This window comes from Monomorium pharaonis, chromosome 4, assembly GCF_013373865.1.
Source record: "Monomorium pharaonis isolate MP-MQ-018 chromosome 4, ASM1337386v2, whole genome shotgun sequence".
Classification (NCBI taxonomy): domain Eukaryota; kingdom Metazoa; phylum Arthropoda; class Insecta; order Hymenoptera; family Formicidae; genus Monomorium; species Monomorium pharaonis.
Window position 1 is genome coordinate 2,940,159 of NC_050470.1, and position 26,692 is coordinate 2,966,850.

Sequence of the window (26,692 nt, forward strand, 5' to 3'; positions counted from 1 at the left end):
GCCCATTTAGGATGATTGCCCGATTTTATGTATTTATACCGGGGAAGAGACCGTCGGGGGAGGGCCCAGCTTTTCACCGCGCCGACGTTTCTCTATCGCTAATAGGAATTCGTTTCGTTTCGCAGCTTGTTGTTGCACGTAAGCTCCGCGACGGTTGGGCGACGCGAAATTTCGCAGACGGAATGTAATTCCGTGAATGAGATAATCCGCACGAATCTTCGCAAAGACAGGCTGTGACTGTGTGTATGATTCTCATTTATGAATCTTCTGTAATGTAATTTCGAATTGTCGCATAGACAGAGATCAACAAAAGAAATGTAATAATCAAAATTAATATTGCAATGCATTACTGTTTAATTAATATTTAATAATAAAATGAATAAGGGTACACGTGTAAATTATATAAAATGTAGATTACATTACTAAATGAAAATAAATATCGCGATATGACAATAAAATTAAAAATATATGAAATACTGTGCCTGGCTGCACAAAGTTGCATAATAAAATTTGAAAAATTCATAAAACGAGATATTAAATAAATTATGCGATTAAATTTAGAGGTAGTGTAAAATTTTCAACTAAAATAACAAGGTTTAAAATTGAGCCTGAGTATCTCTAAATTCCAATTTCAATTATAGATAATCGCGCGACAAATTCTAATTCCATGCAAAAAATATTATGACTTATACATGGAGTTATGTTAAAACTTGCAGGGGACGCGGGGATGGGGTCGTACATCATTCACGTTACGGCTCGTATATTCAACGAGGTTCCATCAAGTCTTACATTATTCCTCGACAGGTTGTATTTCGCGATCGTCACTATTTATTTTACGAGACTGTGGAAGTTGCCGGCCATCAAGCCTTTATCGTCGCGATATATATATATATATATATATATATATATATATATATATATATATATATATATGAAAGCATAATTTTGCGACGCGTATTTATATCGCGACGCATCATCTCTCGGGACATTTTATTAAAGTAGAAACGTAACGAGCGTCTTACGTCGGGCTCTTTGGCGAGTCATCGTTAAGAGCATTTATTAAAAACTTGCAATCTTCATTCTCCGCCGATCAAAATCTTTCGCAGCTGAAAATCTGTCGTCTTCCCGAAGAGAATGAGAGATTTCCCGTGGTCGGGAAAAGGGAAAAAATTCCACTGCGTCGCGATCGCAAAACTTGTTTCGCGTGATTCTCGCGGGTTCAAGATTCGACGCGAGTATAGGGTGCAGGAGCGCAGCAGTCGCCGGCCGCTCTCCCGTGGGTATTAAGAACAGGAAAATGGCTGAGGCCGGCCGGGATGGTGGCACGTGCTGGTGTGTGCCACCCCGTGATGACTGACTGCGTACGTACTGACCGGCTCGTGCGACAGAGACACCGGGTATACCGTCGGGAGGCAGGCGCTCACGACGCTATCGTCAGAACGTTTTAATATTTAATGCGATTAAACTCATTTCGTCCCGCCTCCCGTAATTGGTTTCTGATTAACAGCTAAGTTTCAAGCGCATTAGCCGCGTGTGTGCGCAGTAGTTACGTATACGGCCCGGCGACGACGACAACGACAACGACGTCGGTCGTCATCGACCAATAATCTTGAGTGCCGTCTGGATCCCCTAAAAATCGAACGCCGATCTTTGATCTTTAATTGAACCGCTGCTGATTACGATGCTCTCCTTTCGAATGCGCTGTGAAATTCGCCGCCTTGCTCCTCCGTATTTCCGCCGAGCGGGGCGGGAACGCTGACGCGCGAAATCCGGACGAGGCCGAATCGTAGATTCGATAAAAAATTAATCTGTTATTTCGTTCAAACGATCCTTATCCTCGGCCGGCGTGTACCCGAATACTTCAGGCCGCAGGAGTCCGAGCGCCGGGTATTGCAGTTGGGAAGATAAGTTGCCCGTAGGGATAATCCACGGGACTCAGCGGGTGTCTCCATTCGGCACGGTTTCACTCCATCTTCCGTTGACAGACAAAATCCCTCCCTCCCCCCCTCCCCCCCTCCCCCCCTCCCCATCTTTCGCCCTTACTGCATGTTGAGTACCAACGACCGTCCGCGGATCTGTTCCATCGACCGACTGTCCAATTAAGAGAGCGAAACTTAATTAGCCGTCACGAGTCGAGACAAGCTCGAAGAAACGTACGGCGATAATCGTACGAATGTAATTCTAACAGTTCTCAACATCACGATTTATCGACTACACTTTATTCTCTCTCCCCCCTTTTCCTCTTTCGATAGGACATTGGGTTTCCACGTCAATAGGGAGATTTGACGGTTCTGGTTGCGAATTATCATTAGGACAGATGTATTTACGTGCATTAATAATTTATTCCGATTTGACTAGAACTAAATGAGCACCATTAAGAATATGCAGCGAATACGTCTTTTGGAAACAAATTATCTATATAATTATGTATGATGATCGTCATGCCGAGTGTCCGCTTTAGAAACTGTCATCGTTCTGTCCCTTCTCTTGGCGCAGCTGAGCGGCGTAATTATCCGCGTGCTTTCTCAGTTTGTCCACGAAATCACAATGGATCAGCAGCGGCTGCGGAAAACACGTTAACAGATTAGTCTACATCTCGACAGCGTTAAAATCTCAGCGCTACTCTCTAAATCGGAATCAGTGAAATCTTATTGATTTTTCAGCGCTGGTACTCGCAATCATGATTATCAGTAACTAATTCTTTTAGTGTTTTTGATTAAGAGGAAGAGTATATCACTAATTGATACATAATAGTTGTAAATATAGCATTAAAATCAGACTGTTTACTGCTTTTCACAGAATAACACACTGATTTCGATTGCAGGGATACATTGTTTCCAGATGTATCAGGAGTTTTAAGATTAGAGAATTTAATGCCAACTTTGAAATAAATTTTTTATTTAATTTTATACTTTTCACGCAAGATGTAATTTGATAATCACTCACGGATTTAACTCCGGAAGTACAAAAATCGAAAGGTGATTAAATACAAAACAAATTAGAACAACGTGTGCTGTTTTCTATTATTACTACTTTTTTTTTATACAAAAATTCGCGAGCCACAAGAGAGTGTGCCGTATTTATTGCTAATCGATTTTACATCGAGAAGAAATAATCAAAGAAACAATTTTATCAGAAAACAGACAGAATTAAAACTTAAAAGTGAAACCTCCAAAGTTTCTCGGAATCGATAAAATTCCATAAAAATCCGTAAAAAATAATTCTTAAAAAATTCCAGATTTCCTCGGTAAATAAAACATTCTGTCGTTCTTAAACTTACTTGTTCGTCAACGTTCCCGTACACCAGCAGCTTCAGTCTCTTGAGCTCGCTGTTGGCGAAACGCTCGTCCCCTGGGTTTGAGATGTCCAACGAGTTCGGGAACGCGGACCTCTTGCCGTTGGTCCATCCACGACTGTACTGGAAGGTTTGGCAGAGAACGGTGCTTATAACCAACGACAGGACGAGAAGGACGAACGCGCACTTCCTGGCCATCTGCGAAACGACGACGAACACGATAAAGAGAGGACGTTCCATATCCGCGCGAACGTAACACAAGTGCGAAGGAAAAAAAGGAATGAGGGACGTAAGGAGGACAATCGATATATCGTGCTGCGTATGCATTCCTTCTCAAACACTCGCCGTATTAGCCCGCTAAATAATTGCGCAAGGACGAAACGTGACTTATTGGCAGCTTTCAAAAAAAAAAAAGACGACTAATGACTTTCAAACGTTCATTAGCGCGGGACAATTCGTCGATAACTCGCCATGAGCGACGCTTGAATAATTCCGACGGATATTATTAAAACAGTCCTTCAACTTTTACCAAGCGGATTTACATTCTGCCAATTTCCGGAGCTCAAATAGATTATATATAGGCTATCCGTTATATCTATTGGAGACAAGTGGCTCCTGTCACTGGGACAATTACAATTTTTTCTAATGTCACCAGGGATCCTTTTATAGCGGCGATCGGAATTCTCCTCGTGCAATCGTAATCAAAATCGTTTTGATTTGTCGCTCGGGGAGAGAGGGAGGGAGAGGAGGTTTCGCGCTCTCTCGCGTTTACAACGTGGACCTGGTGCGAAGGGAAAAACAATAGGCAACTAACGTCTGTCACGGTAGACTTGACGAGGCAACGATCCGTATATACGGAACCGTGCAACTTACGATTGCGCGAGTTTACGCTACCGCCATTACTCGGGGGGATTTTTTTTTCGATAGGAGAGAAGGGGTATCATTTTTGATCGGCCACTCGAATCGGCCAATCATCATCGCCGGTAAGTAGTAACGATGGTAATAGTAACGATGACGCAAACGATCATCGGCGAGCAGCAGCGGCGAAATGACATTTCGAGTTCATTTCATCGGCAATTTATATTTCTTCCCGCATTTCCAGAGAGTAATCTCGTAAATAAGACGAACGGTCCGATAAAGCTGTTCGAGAGTGTCCTTTCGTTTATAATTAACGGATACACCATAAACGTTTAGATATCGAAAAAAGTAGGCCATTACGATAATTGCAAAACTCTTGCGGATCGCGTGTTTACATCGATCTCTTTAAGCTCTCATATTCATTAGAAGAAGTAAAGAGGGAAAAGAAAAGAAAGGCGAACGGCGACAGTGGATTCACGACTCGCGTTAGGGCCGGGCGAAACCGGCGTCCGGCGAAAGAATTTTCAGCGCGCGCGCTCGACTTTTGTTCCGCGCGCTAATTTTAAGAGGACCATTAACGCTACGAGCGTCCCTGGTCATTAAGATAAGCGTAAGTGCTACTAAGTGTCCGAGCGGATAAGAGACGTGACCAGCATCTCCGTTAGCATAGGGACGAAGGGGCGTTCGAGCCGCTACGAAACGCCAGCGTCGCTGTTCGCCTCGTATAATATCAATCGATGTTTAATTTGTGGCAGAATGAGAAAACGAGGAAAAAGTGGGCCGCGCGGACAATTTTGAAAAAATGTAGCGCGACAGCGATCATCGAAAATTATCTGCCACGCGAACGTCTGTATTAACATTTCTTTCATTATCGGTAAACGAGACTCGCGGATGGGGGGAGGATTAGGATGCCGCTGCACAAAAAGAAGCAAAGTTATCCTTTTGTGCCCCCCCCCCCCCGTATGTTCCTACTTATTATGCAGATCACCGATTAACCGACGTACAGTAGGAATTAATTAAACGAGATGGCTATATACATCGTGCGATAATTATCCTTTAGCGTCTGGAATTTTTCATCCGAGCACGCTTTAAAGCAAACGCGTTTCGCGGAACGGGGAATTAGAAAATGTCAGGGAAGCAATTTATTTCGCCGTTCACGTCGCGTCGAAGATACGATATATCGTGGATTTTCCATTTCACGTTGACGGGCACAATTTGTCGTACGTTTCGTAATCCATTAGCTTCATATATAACCGGATTGTTCCGTTTCTACGCATTCCCGCAAGTTTATACGTCCATTATGTATCATTTTCTCTATTGATACTTTTATATTATTCGTATTACACGATCTTCCCACGATATACGCGTAGATCTGTAATTTACGACACCGACGATTGAATTCTTTCGTTAAATGGCGTCTGCAAAAACGAAATTGACTTTATTTAGAAAGTAACGTGGCATTATGATTTTAAGTTTTGTTAAATTTCTCAGAAAAGTATTATTAATTAAAAAATTACAATGTAAAAAAAAGATACAATATAATACAATGTAAAAATATTAAACAAAAGATACTTTCGATGAAATATTATTCTTCTGCTAAGCAATTTTTATTGAATATCTAATTCTACAAGTCCAGCGTTGAACATGTGTCTCTTATTTTCATTTTTCCATCCATAGCTTAACAAAATGAAAGAACAGGCTGCCTTTGTTTTAAAGTTACGGAGAATATCTCAAAATCTCAATTTGTATTGTTTTGTTTTATAAGAAAAATTAAAGGCGATTTTAACCGAACATTGATTATTAATTGGCAAATAATATAATCGGCAAAACTATTTAAAGCAAAATCTTTGATTATATAATTCGCTATCCCTGATCTAATATTTTTACCATATGTTAAACAATGGCAAATTAATAATTGGATGTTAACAAAATTTACAGTATTACATAATAAATTAATAATCGGTTAAGTTAATCAGAGCTTAGCAAACGATAACTCCATACTAATAACAGAAATAAAAATTATAAACGCCGCGCCATCTACTGAAAGTGCTGAAGCAGTTTTAGGTTTCTCCTGTCATTGTACCTCACAATTTTACTACAGTATTTCACCCTTTTTTATCCCTTGTTATTATTGAGCGTCGATAAAAGTGAGGAAGACTCCGCGAAGCGCACATGCGGTATCTACTACAGATAAAGCAGACATTTCTCTTATAAATCAACAGTCGCGGCGAGTATGAGATCTTTCAAAATAAGAAAAAAATGTTTAAAAAATGTTCTTGAAAAATTCTTTAAGAACCCCCTCGTCTTGAAAACTTATTTTAAATTAATAATTTCTGACTTGGTGTAACGGCATGAAAATATGAGATATGAACGCACCTTGATGTATCTTCTTCGTTGCTGCTGAAACGGTACGATCTAGCAGAAGATCTTACTGAAAGTGTTCTGTTTTCGATCTACTCGAGGAGCTTTATATACGCTCCAGCATATAACATCCTGTCTAAGTCAAATATTAAGTGGGAGCCAAAAGATTATGCTCCTACACACCGGCATACAATAAGACCGGTCATTATTGGTAATTAATATTAGTTGACATTGTGCGAAAATTGACCTAACTTTACGCTTTAATCAAGAGCATAACGAATAACTGTTAGAATGCGGTTTGCTAGATCGAAATAAGCAACTGTTTCGTGTGATTAAGTAATTAAAATGCGTAACGACATGTAGGAAGTTATTCTGTAGCACGCAGCGTTGAATATTAAATAATTAATATTTATATATATATATATGTAGAAAGAAGATAAGCAATTTCTCATCAGTCTAATACATTACCGTTTGATTTGTTAACTTTTGAGTCGTTTGACTGCTGCTTAATAACATTATACTGCATAATAACAAGTATTTTATAAATTCAATGCTTTAGAATTACTGTATTATCAATATTATTTATATTTTCTTTGAGATATAATAATGTAATTACTTGAAATATTATACTTAATGGCATAATTAAGCAAGGTCAATTCATTTTGGTAAAAATAATTATTAAATAATCTCGAGGATTATAAATATAAATTTAGTTTGCATATTTAATGTCGTAAATTGACAAACATTGAAAAGCGCTGTATTAGATTATAACCCACCCACTTTTTAAGAGATTCAATAAAACTATAAAATTCAGTATTTGTCAAAAGAACGTAAGTGTAATTTTTAATCCAGTATTTAATAATTTATAATTATTATACAGATGTTTCATAAATAAGAACAATCTATATTTATGAATATATTGCTGCGGAGTTTTACATTCTTTTTCTATAATTATCATTGCACAAATAATCCAACTTGCATAATGATAAAATTTCAGTTCTAAGAGAAAATCAAACATTTATTATACGTATCGAAATGATAAGGTCACGCAAAGCAAGAAGGAAGGCAATTCGTATCTGCCGCCCATTTGCGTAGTTTGGAGGTTGGGCCGCTACGGCGCTGCGGTGATTCATCGTTTTGTGATCGCGCGCGCGCGCGTCGGACGCACGCGCGGCAAGCAGCTATGCCTTTTTGCTAACCGTGTCTCATGCTTGTCACCTTAGTTTTACGAATGCGCGTTTCGGTTGACACGCGTTTTCGCGGGTGAGCAATAAAGGCGGGTCGTTGCGCGAAGTCGTCGTCGCCGTCGTCGTCGTCGTCGTCGTCGCCGTCGCCGCCGTCGTCGTCGCCGTCGTCGCCGTCGTCGTCGCCGCCGCCGTCGTCGTCGTCGTCGACGTCGTCGTCGTCGCAGTCGCTGACATTGTCATCGTTATCATCGTCGTAATCATCGATGCTCGTATGCACGGATCGCATCGCGTTGTCGCCGCCGCCGCCGCCGCCGCTGCCGCCGTCGTCGTCGTGGTTGTCATTGTCATCATCGTCGTCGTCGTCGTCGGTGTCGTCATCGTCGGTGTCACCGTCAGTGCCGTCACCGTCGTCGCCGTCGTCAACGTCATCGTCATTCGTCGGTCGACGTTACTTCGACTCGTCGGCCAGGTCCCCGGGCTAGGCGCTCCGGAGGAGACATGTCAATGTCAACGTCGATATCGACAACGACATCGCGTGTGCCTCGATCGCGGCAAGCGCAGTGACGATTTCCGTCAGCATACTCTGATGACGTCAGCGGCGTTGCGATATGATGGAGTCCATCAGAAAATGGTTTTACAGGCCTAAGGTGAATATTAATAAGTCGCGTGCTTTGCTATGATCGCTTGCAATTCTGCTCCGTCCCGTCTACATCTTTTCGCCGTCCATTCTCTCTCTCTCCCCCCCCCCCCCTCTCTCTCTCTCTCTCTCTCTCTCTCTCGCTCGCTCGCTCTCTTTCTAATTTGCTGTGTGTTTCATATATCTGTACATCCCGTATTTTTCGCTCTGTTCGTCCTTATAGCGTGTTACTTTGGTTTACGTTTTTCTAAAATTGTGTCGTGCATTTTCGAGAGTACATCTTTTACTACACCGCTGAATGGATTCTATTTTCTCTTTCTTTCGCCCTCCCCTCACTCCTCCCTCCTCGCCGCTGTCGTGCCGATCGAACGCGTGCGCTCTTTTCCCTCTCTCGTTTCTCGCCGCGCGCGCGACAGACTTCCCGAGCGCGCTGTTGCCACCTGTTTCGTGAAAATTTCGCACGAGGTGGTGCACACGCCAACGATATGCACCCGCGTACATGCGTCCACGCACAATGCGGCATCTCGCGAGCGCATGAATTCGTGGATTCTCGCGAAATCCGAGAGTCTCGGGATCTCCCATCGCCAGGCCGCACCGTATTGGAAAGCGTCCAAATATACCCTACGATTTTCCCAGTGAAAGTCTCGGAACTTGCGTATCCGCAAGTTTGTTCGACTTGAATCCGGAAATACTCGAATACTTTTCGTTACTACACTTCTCGTCGCCTCTGTGCAGCTACGCAGGAGAGGCGTGTCGTTTTGCAGCAAATGCATGCCGTGTGACGTGCGAACAGACAAATTGAAATAAAGAAATTCCAAGAGCGATAACTATACACTTTGACACATCGACATTATATCAATGTGGCACAGGCACGTAGTTTCTTACGTCCCCTCCTTTCTCCTCCCCTTCTCGTTCGCCCTGCTCCATTTCGCTCCACGTTAAATTGCACGATGTATCAACGCGCAGAATGTCTCTCACGGAACCAGAGACTTTGCTAAAGTGTGTAAAAATTTAGCTGGATGCGGGTCTGAACATGTTTTCGTTTGAAATAATTATGTAGGACCGTCAAAATAATTATGTAGGACGCTCGAGATGGTTGCTGGACCGGTTGACACATTTTGCAGCATGCATCGCTTGTGAACAGTAGTTGAAAAATTTCCCACACAAGAATCAAATAGGTTGAGAAAGTTAAGTTCCGGTGAAAATGAAAACACCTCATCTTCGAACCATTTATCGTATAAATATGATAATTTTTTTCCGGATATGTAATGGGAACAAAGATTTATAGCTTCTAGGATTAATATCTTGAGAAAGCCGTTTAAAAGAATTTAAAAACCTTGGGTATTTTGTCAAAGTTTTTATATCTACTGTTACTAGTACTTTTTTATATTTCTCATTTTCCGTTTGATTCTTGCCAGAATATAATTCAGATTTTGAAAAAACTGAACCTGTTTGTGTGTTTTTTTTAGAAAATTAATTATTTTCAGGCCCAACAAAATTATTTTCAGATCTGTATCTAGAAAAAATTTGATAACAATAATTAAACATTGAAATAATTTTAATTAAACCTTTGATTAATAGTATTTAAATTAATAGGATTTAATAATATTTAGTAATTACATTAACAGTAACCAAACATAAGAATAGTGATCAATCGGTTATCAAACATTACAAATATGATTAAATCAACGTTTAATTGAAATTATTTCACCGAAGTTTATTAACTATCATCTAGGCTTGTTGTTTTTAAACTTTTTTTTTAATTTACACCGAGAGAAAAGTCTCTTTGGATTCAACAAACAGTTTTATTTTAAAGTATTAATTTTTAATAAATTTTACATACATTATTTTAGAATTAATAAAATTTATTTTAAAAAAAACATATACTTTGAAAATTTTAAAATAGTTGATACAAAACTGTTTATTAGATCCAAAGAACTCTTTCTCTCCGTGTAGCTAAACACGGAGAGAAAGATTTCATTTAAATATTTCAGAGAAACCATTCTGCGTATTCATTGCGAGACTGTTAAGGTGAAAGATGACTGTCTACCTAAAATTTTGTTTTTGTTCCTCCATCATTTCCATTATTCCTCCATTTCATATTGCTTTCGTCGACTTAAATCGTACGGTCGTGCTATAAATTGATACATGACAGCGGGTATCTCCCCTCTGTGGATATGAGAAATATTACGCTTTTGCATAATGACGCTATATTAACACCATAATGCGCGTCTTGCGAGCTACGTTACAAGTCAATTAGTAATTAATGCCGGGGGGGGGGGGAGGGAGGCGAGAACAGGACGGTGAGGGGGAAAGGGGAAAACGAGGGATCGCGAGAGATCGGCGTTCCATGAATGCCGCGGAAAGCGGAGCGAAACGCTTTGTTACTTTGTGACTGAAGCGCTTAAAATAAAGTTAACGTCGTATCGTAATGCTGCACGTGACTTTGCACAAGACATGTCTCCTGATAGCGTAGCGGGTATAGTAAATTCCCCAATGATAGAAAATGAGAGATAGAGAGATAGAGAGAGAGAGAGAGAGAGAGAGAGAGAGAGAGAGAGAGAGAGAGAGAGAGAGAGAGAGAGAGAGAGAGAGGGAGAGGGAGGGAGGGAGGATTTTTTTAGCGGAAAAGGCTGCAGATAGCGGAGACAAAAGAGCCGTTCGATCGTGCAAATTAACGTTCGCGTCGTCGTCGTCGGGAACAAAAACGGAGTATGCCTTTAATATCGTGACGCGCCGATAACGCGTGATAAGAATCGCGTGTATATATATATTTATACCCGCCCGAGTCGGAATCGCCAGTATCCCAAACGGCGATTGGCAGCGCCATGAAATATTCCATATCCGCGTTATCTATTTTCTTTCCTTCTTTTTTTCTGGCGGCGTTGCGCCGTAGAATCTCTAAACAATCCGGCGCCCTGATCACCGTGACGACAGATATCTCGAATCAAGTGAGATACGCGGAGTAATTAAAACGTCTTGGACACAATATTGATTATTCCTAATACGTGTATAATACCGCGGCGGAGGGGAGAAAAATGTCCTCACGGGAGAAATTTTTGGCGAGGAGGCGCGGGAGATTCGTCGTCGGAATATACGGGAACGCATCGCGCGTAAAATGAATGTTTTTAATGACACTATTAATAGCCGGAGATCGTAAAGGACCCGTTTGATAAGCGACCCGCGCGACCGACTGACCGATCGACATTCGCCTCATTCTGGAAGGAATCGCTGTCAGGGTCATCGATTTCCCGTTAATTATACACGGAGTATCCACCCGATGTTTTATTTCCCCGCTGCGTTTTCGTGTTATACACCGGGAATAAAGATAGAAACGGTATATACGTCCGACGGGATCGATTTCATTTGGCGAAAGGAGCCTCTCTGTCGAGCGAGAGACGAGAGACACAAAAGGAACGGAACGCGCGGAGAGGGAGAAATAAAGATGCATGGGACTCGAGCGGCGACAAATAGGGGGTGGCGGCTGGGAAGAGGGTCAAAACGACGTTCGGGATGAGTCATACTCGGTATTCTTTTTCCTCCCCGTCTCGTTCGATGACATTGCCCGTGCGAAACGAACGAGGTTGCAGATCGCCCAGATCGTACGGAAGAGTCGAGCCTCGGAAACTCTCGGCTCGACGAACAGGACAGGATTTTAGGACTCCCTGGTCTCCGATTGGATTTATAACGATTATATATTGAGTCTTGATGATAAAAAATGAAGAGAAGAGTTTTTATTTTTGTATTTTTAATATTAATTTTATTAATTGAAATTTGTCGAGTATTTCCTTTGATTTTTGATTGAATTGATGAACTGCGAGACTTAAAGCTAATCCCACGACTTTTTATTTGAATTAAAGGATGAATTATTTAAAAGTATTATATTTGATATAAATAAATTATAATTTGCAGGAAATGGACAAGGGAAATAAAACAATATGATCAACTTTGAGCTTTGCAGTTGGCAATTCATAAATTTAATCAGCTGATGCTTTTGAAAGTTGATCAGAATCGGTGAGATCTACTTTCAATGAAGATTAACCTTGATCTCGATTTAACTTATCTTGCAAGAATTAGAAAAATGATAAAGAATAAGTTAAATCGAGATTAAACTTGATTTACATTGATGAAAGTAAATGAGGATTCTTCGATTATTTTCTGCGAAAATCGCATTCACTCCTCTCGCTGAACCTTAATCGTCGTGCCTTGCGGATGACAGTTTGTCATTCACCTGTGCTCCGGCGCTCGAAACACGCAACTTTCTAGTAAATCGTCGTTACGAACTGTTGAGCTCGGCGAAACTGCAAATTGAGGCGATATTTTTGAATGGACGAGCGATCTCGAGAGAGCAGTGTGTTTGTCCGAACTATTCCTTCTTTCCCCTTTTGTCAACGATTGCACAAAACGGGAAGACAATTAATTTGATAAATTCGAATTTCCGAAGAGCAGAGACAAAATCAATTGTAGCCTCCTGATAAAATCTTAGCAATCGCGAAATGTTATTGAATATAAACGTTTCGAGTCTCTTTATCTCTTGTTTTATCTTTTTAGTTAAACACTACTGTCAAGGTGAGAGAGAGATATGATTCAAGGGAGATATATGATAATGGTACAGTCATCGGTCTAATTGAGCATGTAAAACAAGCGTGGTGGCCAAGTCGATTATACGATCGACGATATGATACGTTGACTGTTTACCGTATAACAGTATTTATCGTGTACGACTGTAGATTAACTTTAACGTCGGCTTAATTAATCTCTATTTCTCTAATTCTTAGAAAAACTAGTAAGAAAGTAGAAAGTAAGTTAAACCGAGATTACAGTTGATCTACATTTATGCAAATGGCTCTTGAACCACTGCGAGGTTTAAAACAAAAAAAGCGAGAGAGGAACATCTCTAAAAAAATATATATATTTTTTAAGTAAAAAATCGAAAACATGTTTTAATACTCGCGATAAGATCGTTGATTTTCCATACGTCATGTTGTTTGGCTGCTCTGTGGCAAATTGTTTCGCGTACTTTTCCCCCTCCCCCCCGAGTTCTACGCCGAGCAAAACGATACCGTCCACAATCACGCTGCAAAATTGTTCGGCCTCACGGATTATATGATATAATGTCTAATGATGTCCTCTAACGTTTACGGTTACTCCGACTGTGTTGCCATTCTTGCGGTTACATTTTTATTACGCTGAGAAAAAGAATTAACAGACGTTCGCAGATACGAAGTTTAACGTCAGAATTTTCGCGCGCGCAAGCTCTAGAGAAAATTGCAGTCTCCGCACAAACGAAATATTTCGAAATATCTTATATTAGAATACAGATCTCCGGTAAATAATATTCTTGAGAGCGCAATGAAAAACTTTCTGCGGAATGTTAGAGTAGCAAGAAATGTTGGTTCCATTATCTATTACGCCACGACGAGAAGAGCGGAATTATAGAGGACTTGCGAACATTTTCTATACATACAGCGGTGAACTTTGTTCGCGAATTGCTCGTTGAATAAGTTTTCCGTTCTCGTCGTCCAACGCGCAGTAAACTTTCGCTCGCGTTTAACCGCAATTACCATTGCGAGAATATTATTTTTCACTCCGGGGAGATAATCCGCGTGTAAAAACTCTTACACGAGAAGTCGCTAATACAAACCAAAACGTTCCGAATTCCGTATCGATATCCCGGAAGAGCGGGAGAACGATTAGCGTATAGTTTGCGGAAGTCGTGAGGGAGAGAGAGAATAATAAACGTTCTCTCTCTCGCTAGACGTACAAGGTGTCTGGCTCTCCTTGCGCGAGCCGTAGCGTAACATTGTTCTAGTTTCGCGATATCGAGGAGGAGTTAATCGATTTATTTGTCACGCCGCACGTACGTAAGCATACGATACTCCTGAGTCATTTTCAGGAGGACATTGATTCGACAACAAGTACATCCGTACCGCGGCAAAACGTTGTGCACCGTCACGTGCATCTAAAAGCATATTATTAGCGGCACGTTATTGAGCAGCGTGCATTAATAGTATTATAATGTAAGTGGAATTGTGTTCTTTTTTTTTTTCTTTTTCGCGATCTTTCCGCCGTTTTGAATGAAATTGTCCTCCTGCCTCTACGCGGAAGCAATCGCGATTTTCAAATTTAGAGAAGGATCTTATTCTATTGAAAATGCGTTCTCTCTCTTTTTTTTTTGTCTGTCTCGTTACTTTCGTCTATAAACACAAATTTTTCATAAAATCCTTATCGTCATTGATAAGACAAGAATAAATCCATGTTTGAACTTTGCACGATCAATGATCCGTGAATAACGAATTGCGATCGTGCGCAATCGATTTATCTTACTTTTAAATATATATTTTCTCTTGTGAATAAATCATTCGTTACCGATTGCTCTTTGCCACCGTGTAAAAACTGTTCTTTTCCGCAAATTCCTTCAGTTGCGCTTCAATCGATATAAATTTAAACCTTGATCGCATTTTTCGAATCGGATTCCGCGCCGTAATCGGATTTAATGCCAGCTTTTCTAAAAAAAGAAAAAAATTTTAAAAGGGAGGGATTCTGAATCGCCGCTTCGTACCTACGTGCCACCGATGCGACGAGCGCTTTCAACGTGATTCAGAGCTTACGGTCATTGTGTGACCTATATTGGCTACAAAGAGTTAAATTCATTATTATCTTGAAGTACTACGCTACCTTATAATATTACAGCGTTAATTGAACGTCTCTGCATCATCCGTAGTTTGTCACATTATTTTCGTTGCGAATAAAATTACTCGTTAGATAGTAATTGCAGATTTCGCGGAAGATTAAGTCGACCTCACCCTTTACCCTATACGCTCGACGTCATATCGGTAGTACAAATTCATTCAGCGGGAATAATACGGCAGGTTTCACCGCCGCACCCTTTAATCGTGACGTGGGTGACCCTTTTTCATCATGACGTAGGCGCGATTAGTGTCATTGCTCAGACATGTGGCTCGTTAGTTTTACACGGATTACCACAAACGTGGATTTATCCCTCACAAACGAGGTGAAAAATCTCCTTCTTCTTCATGTCCGAAGAAAATATGATTCAGATATTTGTTATACTTTCCTTAAACCCCTGTACACACGACAAAGTTTGTCCTGCGAATTTCTTTTCTTGCTCTGGAAAAGCAAAGAATACTGTAATTAATTATAACTAGGCTTGGCTAGTAACCTGTAAAAAATTAAAAGTTAATTTCTTAAGTGAAAAATGTAATGCCTTTTAACTTAAAACAATATATATTTTAATTACGATACATTCTAATTTAATATACGTAATGTTTTAAAATTATCCTTTATCCTTTTAATTTTAATTCCATTTTTATTTCATTATTTAATTTTATTTTCCAAATTAGTTTTTTTATTCATGTAACTTTTAACTTAATTAAATTAATTTTATATATAAAATTAATGGCCTATAGGCCATTAAAAGTTTAACTCAATTTATATAGTTAAAAAAATTATTAAACTACAACTTTTATTTACAACTTTAACAAATAAACAATTGTACGAATATTTTAGAAAATGTATGTAAAAATTTATTGAATTTTTTTGTACACGTGAAAGTAATGAAAAATAAACTTAGAAACGAACGATCTATTGTGTGTAGAGATGCTGCAAAATAATATGTATGTAGCGATTTGAGCTTGTAAAAAAAATATTGAAATACTCGTAACACTTAAGTTTTTTAAATTGATTTTTTAAATCTTTTTTTTTTTTATTTTGTGCAGAGGGACGACACGAGTTTACTGGCTCAATTCTTTTATGCCGACGAGTCTCTAAACGCAGTCGCTTGCGAATTGGACTCCTTCGACGGCCGACAGGAACCGGAGAGATGTACGACGCTGGTGAATCAGTTACGACACTGTCAGGATAAGGTGCTGACAATTTGCAATCAAATAATGGACGATTTGATCCCCGAAAGCCGCGCCAATCGGGACTTCAGGGTAAAATTTCCCGATGACGTGATGCAGGAGAATTTAGCCGGACAGCTCTGGTTCGGTGCGGAATGTCTGGCGGCCGGTTCGTCAATTATGAACCGGGAAGCCGAGAGCTCGGCCATGAGGCCGTTAGCGAGAGCTCTCACTAAATCGTTGGAGATCGTCAGAAACTTGCTGAGAGAGCATGCGCTCAAGGGCCACATGAACTTGAAGGTATTAGACTATGTATCAGCAAAATTTGTCAACTTATTCGAAATATGAGCTGTTATTACAATTTTGACAAAATTACTGCACCAATAGAGTTAATGAACAACTTAATATAATTACATCTTCAAGTAAAATACATGATATTTCAATCAAATCTATATAATATAGATTTAAATATGGATTTAAAAAATATTAATTTGTGATTTATTGTTTTGAAGTCTTATTATTTTAATATTTTTTTTAATACCTATTTACTTGTGATTATTCGGTGATTGGTGCAATGATCTTGTTCTTCTAAAGTCCTACACTGCAGAATAAATAAAGGATATTCTCTAGAATCGGATAAATTTTTAGAAAGATAATTTCAATCTTATCCATTTGATTTTGTCTATTGTTTTGTATAAAGTTCGAAGAGTAATCAGGCGTATTAATAACACTTGCTTTTTTTAGGCACAAAATCCACTCGAGCCGTCTCTGGAGAAACTCATCGAGTCGTTGAAGATCTTCGACCGACTGTTCGCCGATTTCGAGTTGTGCTACGTCGGCGCTATGGTGCCGGTGAAATCGACAAAAGAATATGAGCAGCAGGAGCTCGTGTGCGTGTTATTTTCAGAGACCCTGCAGCGAGCGCTAGAACGCGGATTGTTGAATCAAGCGGATGTAGATAACTACGAACCGGCTTTAATGTTCACTATTCCTCGGCTGGCTATTGTTTCGGGACTTCTGGCACCGCCTGGAGGACCGTTGTGCCTCAACTCGCCTGACACCATAAGCGAGATGTTTAGACCATTTAGAGTAAGGAATTAACTTAAAAATGGTTGCTAATCATAGGCTAACGAATTTGTTTATCAAAATAATCATATTTGTACTTTTTAGATGATTAAAAATACAATATTTTACTGAAATTTAAGATTATTTAATTCTTTAAAGAAAATTAAATTATATATATGAGATTATAGTCATATTTATTTTTATATTTAATAGTTAAGTATTATTTTCTCTTCACTTGACAAACATGTACAATTTAATTTTAGACTCTCCTTCTCAAGATAAGAGAACTATTATGGACGTTAAATAACCGTGAGTTATACATGTTGGAGAAGTTATTATGCTCAAACGAGGAACCGTCAAGTTCAATTACGCACTCAACGAAATCGACATGTCAAGATATACCAGATTTGGAAGAATACGTTCATAATTTTTATACTGGTTACCCGAACTGCAAAGACTTTATCGTTGATTTCTACACTGTGACGAAAAATACGGGCAGTAACATGGACGAGGTAGCGAGCGACGCAGTTCAATCATTGGACGAAAGTAGCAGAGACGATCGGTTATCAAGCGAGAAGTGTGAGCAGGACAGGAATAGATGTAAAAAGGAAAGGAATGTGGAAACCGAACATGAAGATTTAAACATATCCTCGGACGGGTGTGACAGTAACGTAATATGTGATAGCGTCGAAAAGATACAAACTGATGGGGAGAGTGTTGGTGAACAAATGCAATATGAGCGAGAATTATCTGACACTTCGCGCGACACTGAACAATTTCTTCGTGACTGTGATTCAGTTTCTAATGATGGAAACGATACTAGAGGAAGACTTGACTCAACGGTACAGAATAACGTTACGAACATTCTTGTTTTAGACGTTGTAGCGGGAACCAGCACTTCAAATAATACCATTGAAGACGTGCGGAATGAGGAAGGCTTTGTTACCCCCGACTTAACTAAAATGTTTGAGGAATGCTCCGACAACATGGAGATTTCACAGACGCAGTATTTGCTTAATCAAGTCACTCACGAAAATATCGTGGACAGTGAGATTGCGCATATGTCCGAAAATACTTTATCCGACTCAGATTCCAAGAAACTTATCGCGGAGGCAAATAAAACGCTTTCAAATCTTCTCCTAGACTCTAGTGAATGCCCGAATGAGATCTCAGAACAAACCGATTCAGGTATATGTACAGTAATATCATCCGAGAACACCAGCTTGTATGACAAGAGTCCAGAAGAAAAGAAGACCTTTGCTGGTGACATTCAACAGGACGGCTGCGATGTGACGGACGAAGAAGACATGCAGGAGAACACCAGCTATTCTTGTTCCAATATGAACTCGCCGAAGAAGAAGGATCCTACCATTTCAGATAACTCGTGTGTTTGTGGCACGAAGAGCACGAACAAAGCATCTTTGGATCATTCAATCGAAGTGCCTAGTTTGCACTCGAACGACGACAGACAGTCCGCCGACAAAAACATTCCACGAATATCGTCAAACTTCGATGGCACTAATGAAGAATTCATTGGCGTGACATACGGTAACGGCCAATTAACTCTCTGTGACTCCAATCAGTCCACTTTTCAAATAAACTATTCAGAGAATTGGGAGAATCTGAATTTGAACATAGACGCGTCGAATTCGAGAAAGGAGTTCTGGGGTGACTTAAAATGCGAAAATTGCCCGTCCACTTCTCGAAGTATCGAGAAAATTGACAGTAAAATTGAGAGGTACACGCAGGATAATAAGACGAGAAAAGCGAGAAACGAAAAGCAACGACGGCGACATCAACACAAGCTAGACCGAAACACGCATAAAGCTCACAATAGAGAAAAAAGGCATAACCTGCAAATTATGCGGGCAGCCACGAGCACTGAAAGCTCCAGATCGAATTCCACGGATCGATGCTTGAATGCTCGATTGACCAGCTTCAGCGCCAGCTTGCATCTTGGCCAAACTACTAGACAGATGCCGAATTTTGGTAGTCGCAGTCCACATCTAAGTCCACGACTTCATCATTTTGAGTGTTCGCGTGGACAATGTTGCTGCAATCTCGGTACGCATTGCATGAACAGACATTCATCGCCGCAGAGCAGAAAGTTACTAGACCATAGAAGATCCAAATCCGAGCAGATCGCCAGAATGAAGAGAAGGGATATCGAGAAGAGGGAGAGATACGAACGAGACAAATACGCACGCATAGAACATAGTAAAAGAAAATCTGGAACTGGAAGTAGTTTAATGAATGATGGATTGGGCCCTAGGACAGATAAGAGCGGCTTGGTATCGGACATTGCAACGACTACGCCGCAGAGCGTTGTTTGTCATGAATATCAAAGTACAAAAGACACGCACAGATCTGCACGAGCAATGAGACTGGTCAATGCATCGACAGTATCTGGCGTATCGTGTTTAAATCCTCATCAATCTCTAAGTTATAAACCCGATGCGGCATCAAGTTCCAGTTGTTCAAGCTGTTGCGATTCGAGTTCGGAAACCAGCGAGTTTCATAGCGACTGTCAGGACGATGAGGAGATTGCATTGGCGATGCAAGCTGCCGAGATAGCAAATAGAAATCAAATCAGAGCTAAATTTCGGTAAGAGGATGCATTGTTATTTTATTCATCTATTGTGTGAACGATAACGTGATTATGCTTTGAATTAGTCTATTGATCTTGATTTAAATGATATGCTAGTAAGTAATAATAAACTTGTAAAAGAAGGGGAGGACAATCCTTAGTTAAAGACTCGCTAGTAACGAATCAGATGTGGTCTATTGTGTTTCTGATATGGTATAATAAATACTGATATTTTAAAAATTTGCTGACCTAGATAATCGATTTGCTTTAAATACGTTTATACGTTTTGGTCTCCACATTTTCTATATTTTTAATATATTTTTGTTTTATTTATAAGCTTTGCGTATATTTCTTTATTTATATATCAAAAAATTCGCGCCAAATGGACGCGCAGCGCGAGACCGATCGTGTATTTACACATACATACACACATGCACGCGCGCGCACGTGTGTACACGAAAAAAATTTTCTCTTAAAAATTACCCTGAAAATGGTGGTAATTGTGGGACAACGTAAACCTTGAAGAATTTTACTATACTTTTGACAAAATTTACTAAAATTTTAGTAAAATTTGGCAAAATTTTGTAAATTTTACTATACTTCTAACAAAATTTACTAAAACTTTGTTAAATTTTATTAAAATTTTACTAAATTTTAGTAAATTTTATTAAAAGTATGGTAAAATTCTTCAAGGTTTATGTTGTCTCACAATTACCACAATTTTCAGGGTAATTTTTAAGAGAAAATTCTCTCCGTGTATAGTCTCACTTTTCCAAAATAAAATAAAATACTGTTATTATATTTCTAGATCTTCGGAAGATCTTGTCCACCGGCTCTTCGTTTGCATAGCAGGCGTAGCAGATCAATTGCAAACAAATTTTGCATCGGATTTGCGGAACATTTTAAAATGTGTTTTTCTCATGAATAGTAGTCAGACAATAGAGGGCACTGAAGAATCGAAGGATCCGAATTTAACTTCTACGGTGAATGCATCAATAGATACGACAGAGACAGAAAGTATTCATGAGCGGCAAGAATCATTACCAGAATACGAAGATGTAGATGAAACTACTTCAATACACGACCGAAGTATATGAATATGTTGATATTTTTTCATTTATGCATTTTACTTAACAAATTTGTGTGTTGCTCACTGTTATATATCTAAATATTTTTAAAATTATATTTAAAATAGTCTTTTTGTACTTCATAGATAGAATTATATTCAAAAACTTACTTCTAAGCTTCTAAGAATAAATATTATTTATAATATATGTATAATTAAATATAAAAAAAGTTACATCAAGTATAATCATGTCTCTTTTTCTATAGCGTCCCCAGTCACTGAAAGGGGAGAAGAGTGCGTCGAGAAAGCACCTGCTTGGGTGCCGGACAATGATGCGCCAAGGTGTATGGCTTGTCAAGCAGGATTCACGGTTGTGCGACGTAGACATCATTGCCGAAATTGTGGTAAAGTGTTCTGTGGTCGTTGCAGTAGCAACAACGTTCCACTGCCTCATTTCGGGCACACGAAACCTGTGAGGGTGTGCAACAGGTGTTTTCTGTATCAAGTGACGCCTTTTACAGTTTCTCAAGTTTCGCCCACTAGATGAATGTTTCTGAAGTGGTTTGTAAATTTGATTGTTTTCTATTGAATTCTCTATGCGGTACACTTCCATTTCAGTATGCAAGTTATTTGCATAAAATTTGACAATTATAATTTTCGTAATAAAATAAGCAAATATTCTTATATTCCATAGGAACAGGTCCAAAGTTTTTATAGAACATGTATAATTATGTGATACACTTGTCCGGTGTTAAAAAGTTTAGTTTAATGAATTAATCATTGCTTTGTCAGCGGAAACATATTGTTTAATTAAGAAACTGAAATAAGTTTTTCAACTATTCGAGTATTTACTCTTCTTTTTTTATTTCTTAAGTGATACAAAAGTACATTGAATATATAATATATATATCGAAAAAATTTAGTGACACTTCGATTTATCCAATTCTCAATGTATAATTTGTAAAAAGAGAAGCTGCAGAAGGATACGTTTGTACAAAAACAAATAGAGGAGAATTGGAGGAAAATCGCTGTTGCTAGATTGTTTTTGTGCGTTATTTATATACTTACGTGCACTTAATCTATAAATATTAGACATATAGGCGCTAATCGCTCATATTTTTACACATCATGATTAAATATTTCGTAAGAAGATATTAATCCAATTTGTAGCAGCAATGTAATTTGATTTGGGTATCTGGGTGTAAGGTTTTTCACATATTTCATTTAAGAAAATTGTATATTCATATTTAGGCGATTATATAGAAGATAAATTTTCTGTACATTACTACTACTATTCTTATATTATTTTTTTTTATTTTAGTTGTTTTTATTATTTCTGATAAATTTTCACTCATATAAAGATTTTTTGTTCAAATAATAATTATTATTAAATTATATTACCGTGTGCAGAAGTTTATAAACTGGCGATTTATTTCTGTCAGAGATACGTGTAATAAAATCTTTTCCACATTCTAAAATGTAAAAAATACAATGGAACATGAAAAAAGGATTAGTTGCAATTAGTTCCAGCAATAAGAATGTAGAAGTTAAATTTTAGTTGTATACAATTGAAATTTAACTAGGACACACAGAACCTCGTTGCTACAACTAATCTTTTTTTCCATCTTTCAATATATCAATATATTAAGAAGGTTCTCTTTTCACATATTTTAAAAACTCAAATTTTGAAAATAAGTTTATGATTAAGGTATTCCTGAATCTTTCAATTTTTTGATCGTGTAGTTTTCTTGAAATCTTATGTGAAGGAGAATTTTAAACAATTTAATCGCAAATAAATATAAAAATTTTAAAACACTATAAAAAAGAATAAAGTTTGTGCTAAGAACATTTTGGAATTAAAACAACTTTTTGTTAATATTCCTTTTTTCTAAAAGTACACTTAAATTATTTTAAATTATTATTACTATAAACAATTATAATCAATTATTTTTAACGTCAACATTTTTTTCTACGTCAATATTTATCAATATTACAGAAAACTTATTTTTAAATAACACATTATCGTTTTTATTACTTAAATTTTGTTTGTTATTTATTATTTTGAAGATGACAACATTAAACGCTCTTTTGTTAAACAATACATGTAAAGGAAAAGTCATATGATTCTCCTCCACTTTTATAAACTGAAGAACCTTCTTAAATTATCTATATATTTATAGCAGGTGTAAATAATATTCTTGGTAAAAGGTCATAAACTTATATGATATAAATAAATATTGTTTTGAATTATTAAAGAAAGCGTGGAGCACACGCATATTTAAAAAGGGAATTTCAACTAAGATGAATTATTAGTTTTAAAGTTTAAAATCACCGCTTAAGCGATGAGCGTTATTATATCGCTGTTGTCTCGATATGAAGATTTTTTTCTTTCAACGTATCTAGACGTTTCATTACGTTAACCAAAAGATTCAAAAATTATTCAGCATTTCTGGTAGTGTTTAGTTGACAATCGATAGTTGATTTTTCATGAAGAGCAAGTTTCTTTACGGAAGTTTAAGACTTATAGCAACACTTTCAAAGCGTCAAATTATATATAGTGTATATACATCTGTGTAATGTATGTGTACATGTATGGGAAAATACGTATGCACGTTTAAATGAATAAGGAAGAAATAGAAACGAAATTTTCGCGTTCATTAGTTGGATCACGCTGTAACTTATTATCGCGATTAGAATTTCTAAGCGTTTACTGCCTGCTGGAGTGTTTTTGGAGTATATACACAGGTGCGTTAGCACACACCAATTAGCTCCTGTGCCAAATTTATGACAATAAGTTTCCTCTTTCTTATATCTCGCACGAATTTGGTTCCTATTGGAGAGCTCGTACAAGATACTTCCGATTACTGTGAAACATTGTGTTACAGATTAAAGGTTTTGAAACAGCATTCGTAACAGACGATTACTCTGCGTAGCACCATGATTGATAAAGACTGGTTGAATGATATAGATTTTTCGCTCATTAACGTTTTTCATGAACTTGTCGCGTTTAATATAAATTTCGAATGATGGATTTATATCGTCATCAATTTTGTTTTTTATTTTTAACTATTTGTGTTTTATTATAAGATATCGATTTTCACAAGATATGAAGTGATAGTATCAATTTCATGAACAGTTTTTCTCACATTCTCGTTAATCTTAATTTGTTGTAATATCAATAACCAAAAAGCAATACAAAATTTAAATGATTTAAGAATTAATTTTGAACGCAATATTTAATTTTAAACAAATAGTAGAATCGAAATATTCAAGTATATATTCATCAATGTGAAATATAATGGGGAATCGAATTGTATGCATCCATCAATGAATGCATACAATTATGTATAAACAATTGTATAAATTGAACGGCGAGTCGATTTGCTGCGATTAAAATCGCGCGAAGTAAGAACGTTAATTGAAATCGTATATCAATTAATCTGATGTTTAGATATGTAATTATGCTTATCGATTTTCATATGGACGTAATATGTAATAATGGTTCTCTAAAATAACGAATAGCAATCGGTCAGATTCGGAAGTCGTTGTATATTATAATCGCGTCTGCGTATTGTAAACTATAGGTAGAACTTTTTACCATTTGAAAAAAAATCTTATATAATATCTATGAAACAGCGAGAGTACTCGTGAAAAAGAGAAAAAAAGAACTTATTTCTGTAAGAAGCACATCGAGTAGAGAGTATACCTTTAGATTACAGATGTTTAGACGGAGTTATTTTTTACACACACTCGTAATCGATGCCTTGCTAGAATATCCGTGCTTTCAATTACGAATGCGACGAAAAGCCTCTGGCTAAAAAGTCTAGCGATTAAGCGCGAACCGCTGCTAAGCATCTCATCTTCTCTATATATGTGTGAATCATCTTGGTAATCAGGTTTTCTCCTGTGCCTAAATTATCACAGGCATCGAACTATGCTAATACTAGAACACCTTGACGTGCCCAAAATGTGATCTAAGAAAAATAAAAAAGGTATCCTTGATGAAAAAAATTCTCATAATATTTTTAAGACTTTTTTAGATTTCAAATTTATGAAGATTTCTGGGAAAAAAATGTCTTAATCTCTTCAGATTTTGTAAATTTTCCTTAGAAATTATAGAATAAGAAATCTTAGAAATCTTAAACTATTCCAAATTTACATATACATATTTAAAAAATTGGAAGATAGATTTTTTTCTAAGTATTTCTAAGAAATGTTCTAATTCGTATAAAAATCTGAGAAATTTTTTAAAAACATTGTAGAAAAAATGTAAAAAATTTTATATAGAAATTTAAAAAAATTATATGAAAAAATTTTCACCAGGGACAATTCGTAATTGGCAAATTTTTAATTCGATTCAAAGCTTTACTCTATATATGTATACGACTCAATGTGAGTCATATAAGAAATAAATATAGAACTAGAGATAAATTAAAGAACTAAAAAGTTAAAAGAATCTTGAAAAGTATATATAGTATTGTATTGCAAATAGAGATGTTTATCTAATATACAAAAGAAAAAAATTTAAAAAGCTATTTCAACAAATTTAAATCTCTTGATGCAAATATTATGCGTGTGAATATTTCTTCTTCATATACGAAGGAGAGTTCCAGTATTATCGTAGTTCAGTGATTATAGCCTGTGAATATAAATTAAACGAACAAACTGAAAGCATGTGAAAAGAGAAAAAGAAAAATGGAAAGTAGATATGTAAAAAAAAATTGAAGAAATAAACTGAGATATAAGGTGGATCAAAGATCACGATGTCGTGAAAATGTTCGAATAAAGAAAAAAGCTTTTTATGTGTACGTAAATAAAAATAAAACATTGTATGTATATAATATTGTTTGACTGTTTGATGGAATTAATATTATATAAGAAAATTACTTATTTTTAAATCGATTACTTTAATCACTGACTAATATTATTTTTCTTTCGGCGTGGTGATTTTGATTCACTCAATGTCTCGAGGGGTTTACGAATTGCCAATTAAGAAATTTCTATTACCAGGCGACAAAACGTACCCCTCTGAATTATTTTTGTATTATTTGCCCAAGTGTACGCGTAAAAACGTATTTTTAGCGCATTTGATGTTAGATTCTCTGAAAGGCGCATGATCGGTTTGGCGAAATAATGGTCGATAACAGCGTGTAACCAATGACAAAACGATATTAATACTTGCTATTGATACGATATCCATTTAACACCGAAATTATTTGCAATCCATATCGGAAGGCTAACGACACGTGATGTCACGTGTCCATGATTTTGGAGGAATAAAAAAAATACTTGTAAAGAATACAATTCTAGATGGATGTGTATAATGCGTGTGTGCATGGGTGTATGCGTGTATGTATATATGCGTGCAAATAACAATTATTCGCAATATTACATCATGAGACGAAGTGTCTCTTTAATATTTGAATGCACTGTGGTTTCGGTAATGGATGTATTCAGACACGAATATAAATAAAATTTGTTAATTAAAATGTTTGAACATGTAACTTTTTCCCTCAAACAAAAATGTAAAACGAGAAAATTTTTACCATTGAAATTAATGTGGAAATTTTTCACTTTTTACTTATATAATTGGATACATATCATAAAAATATATGTAAGAAATATCACCCAATAAATGATATTTTATCCTATAAAATGGCTACCACAAAGAGGAATAAGTCTAGAAGTCTAGTAAAAAAGTCTATTTAGCTTATACATACTTTTTATGAGACTATTTCCACTATTATCTACTACGCATGCATAATACAGCTATT

The 26,692-nt window shown here is 37.3% G+C and overlaps 2 protein-coding genes across 2 annotated transcripts; one reads left to right on the forward strand and one right to left on the reverse strand.

The window, feature by feature from the left end:
• Positions 1–2,322: 2,322 nt before the first annotated feature.
• LOC105830031 (pro-corazonin) lies at positions 2,323–6,655 on the reverse strand. Its single transcript, XM_012669154.3, has 3 exons — positions 6,530–6,655; positions 3,281–3,493; positions 2,323–2,562 (listed from the first exon to the last, which is right to left on the reverse strand). The coding sequence occupies exons 2-3, from the start codon at positions 3,491–3,493 to the stop codon at positions 2,458–2,460; spliced, it is 318 nt and encodes a 105-aa protein (XP_012524608.1). The 5' UTR covers positions 6,530–6,655; the 3' UTR covers positions 2,323–2,457.
• A 1,081-nt stretch (positions 6,656–7,736) lies between these two features.
• Positions 7,737–26,407, forward strand: LOC105828185 (lateral signaling target protein 2 homolog). The gene is made up of 6 exons (XM_012666405.3): positions 7,737–8,348; positions 16,078–16,500; positions 16,945–17,289; positions 17,529–19,870; positions 20,661–20,941; positions 21,185–26,407. The coding sequence occupies exons 1-6, from the start codon at positions 8,310–8,312 to the stop codon at positions 21,463–21,465; spliced, it is 3,711 nt and encodes a 1,236-aa protein (XP_012521859.2). The 5' UTR covers positions 7,737–8,309; the 3' UTR covers positions 21,466–26,407.
• The last annotated feature ends 285 nt before the right edge of the window (positions 26,408–26,692 follow it).

Excerpts from the sequence above, each read along its gene's own strand:
- LOC105830031 (XM_012669154.3), bottom strand. The coding sequence starts at position 3,493 with ATGGCCAGGAAGTGCGCGTTCGTCCTTCTCGTCCTGTCGTTGGTTATA. Across the intron at positions 2,563-3,280 it reads ACGGGAACGTTGACGAACAA|CCGCTGCTGATCCATTGTGA; the intron begins GTAAGTTTAAGA and ends TGTTTTCCGCAG.
- LOC105828185 (XM_012666405.3), top strand. The coding sequence starts at position 8,310 with ATGATGGAGTCCATCAGAAAATGGTTTTACAGGCCTAAG. Across the intron at positions 8,349-16,077 it reads AATGGTTTTACAGGCCTAAG|AGGGACGACACGAGTTTACT; the intron begins GTGAATATTAAT and ends TATTTTGTGCAG. Across the intron at positions 20,942-21,184 it reads TACTTCAATACACGACCGAA|CGTCCCCAGTCACTGAAAGG; the intron begins GTATATGAATAT and ends CTTTTTCTATAG.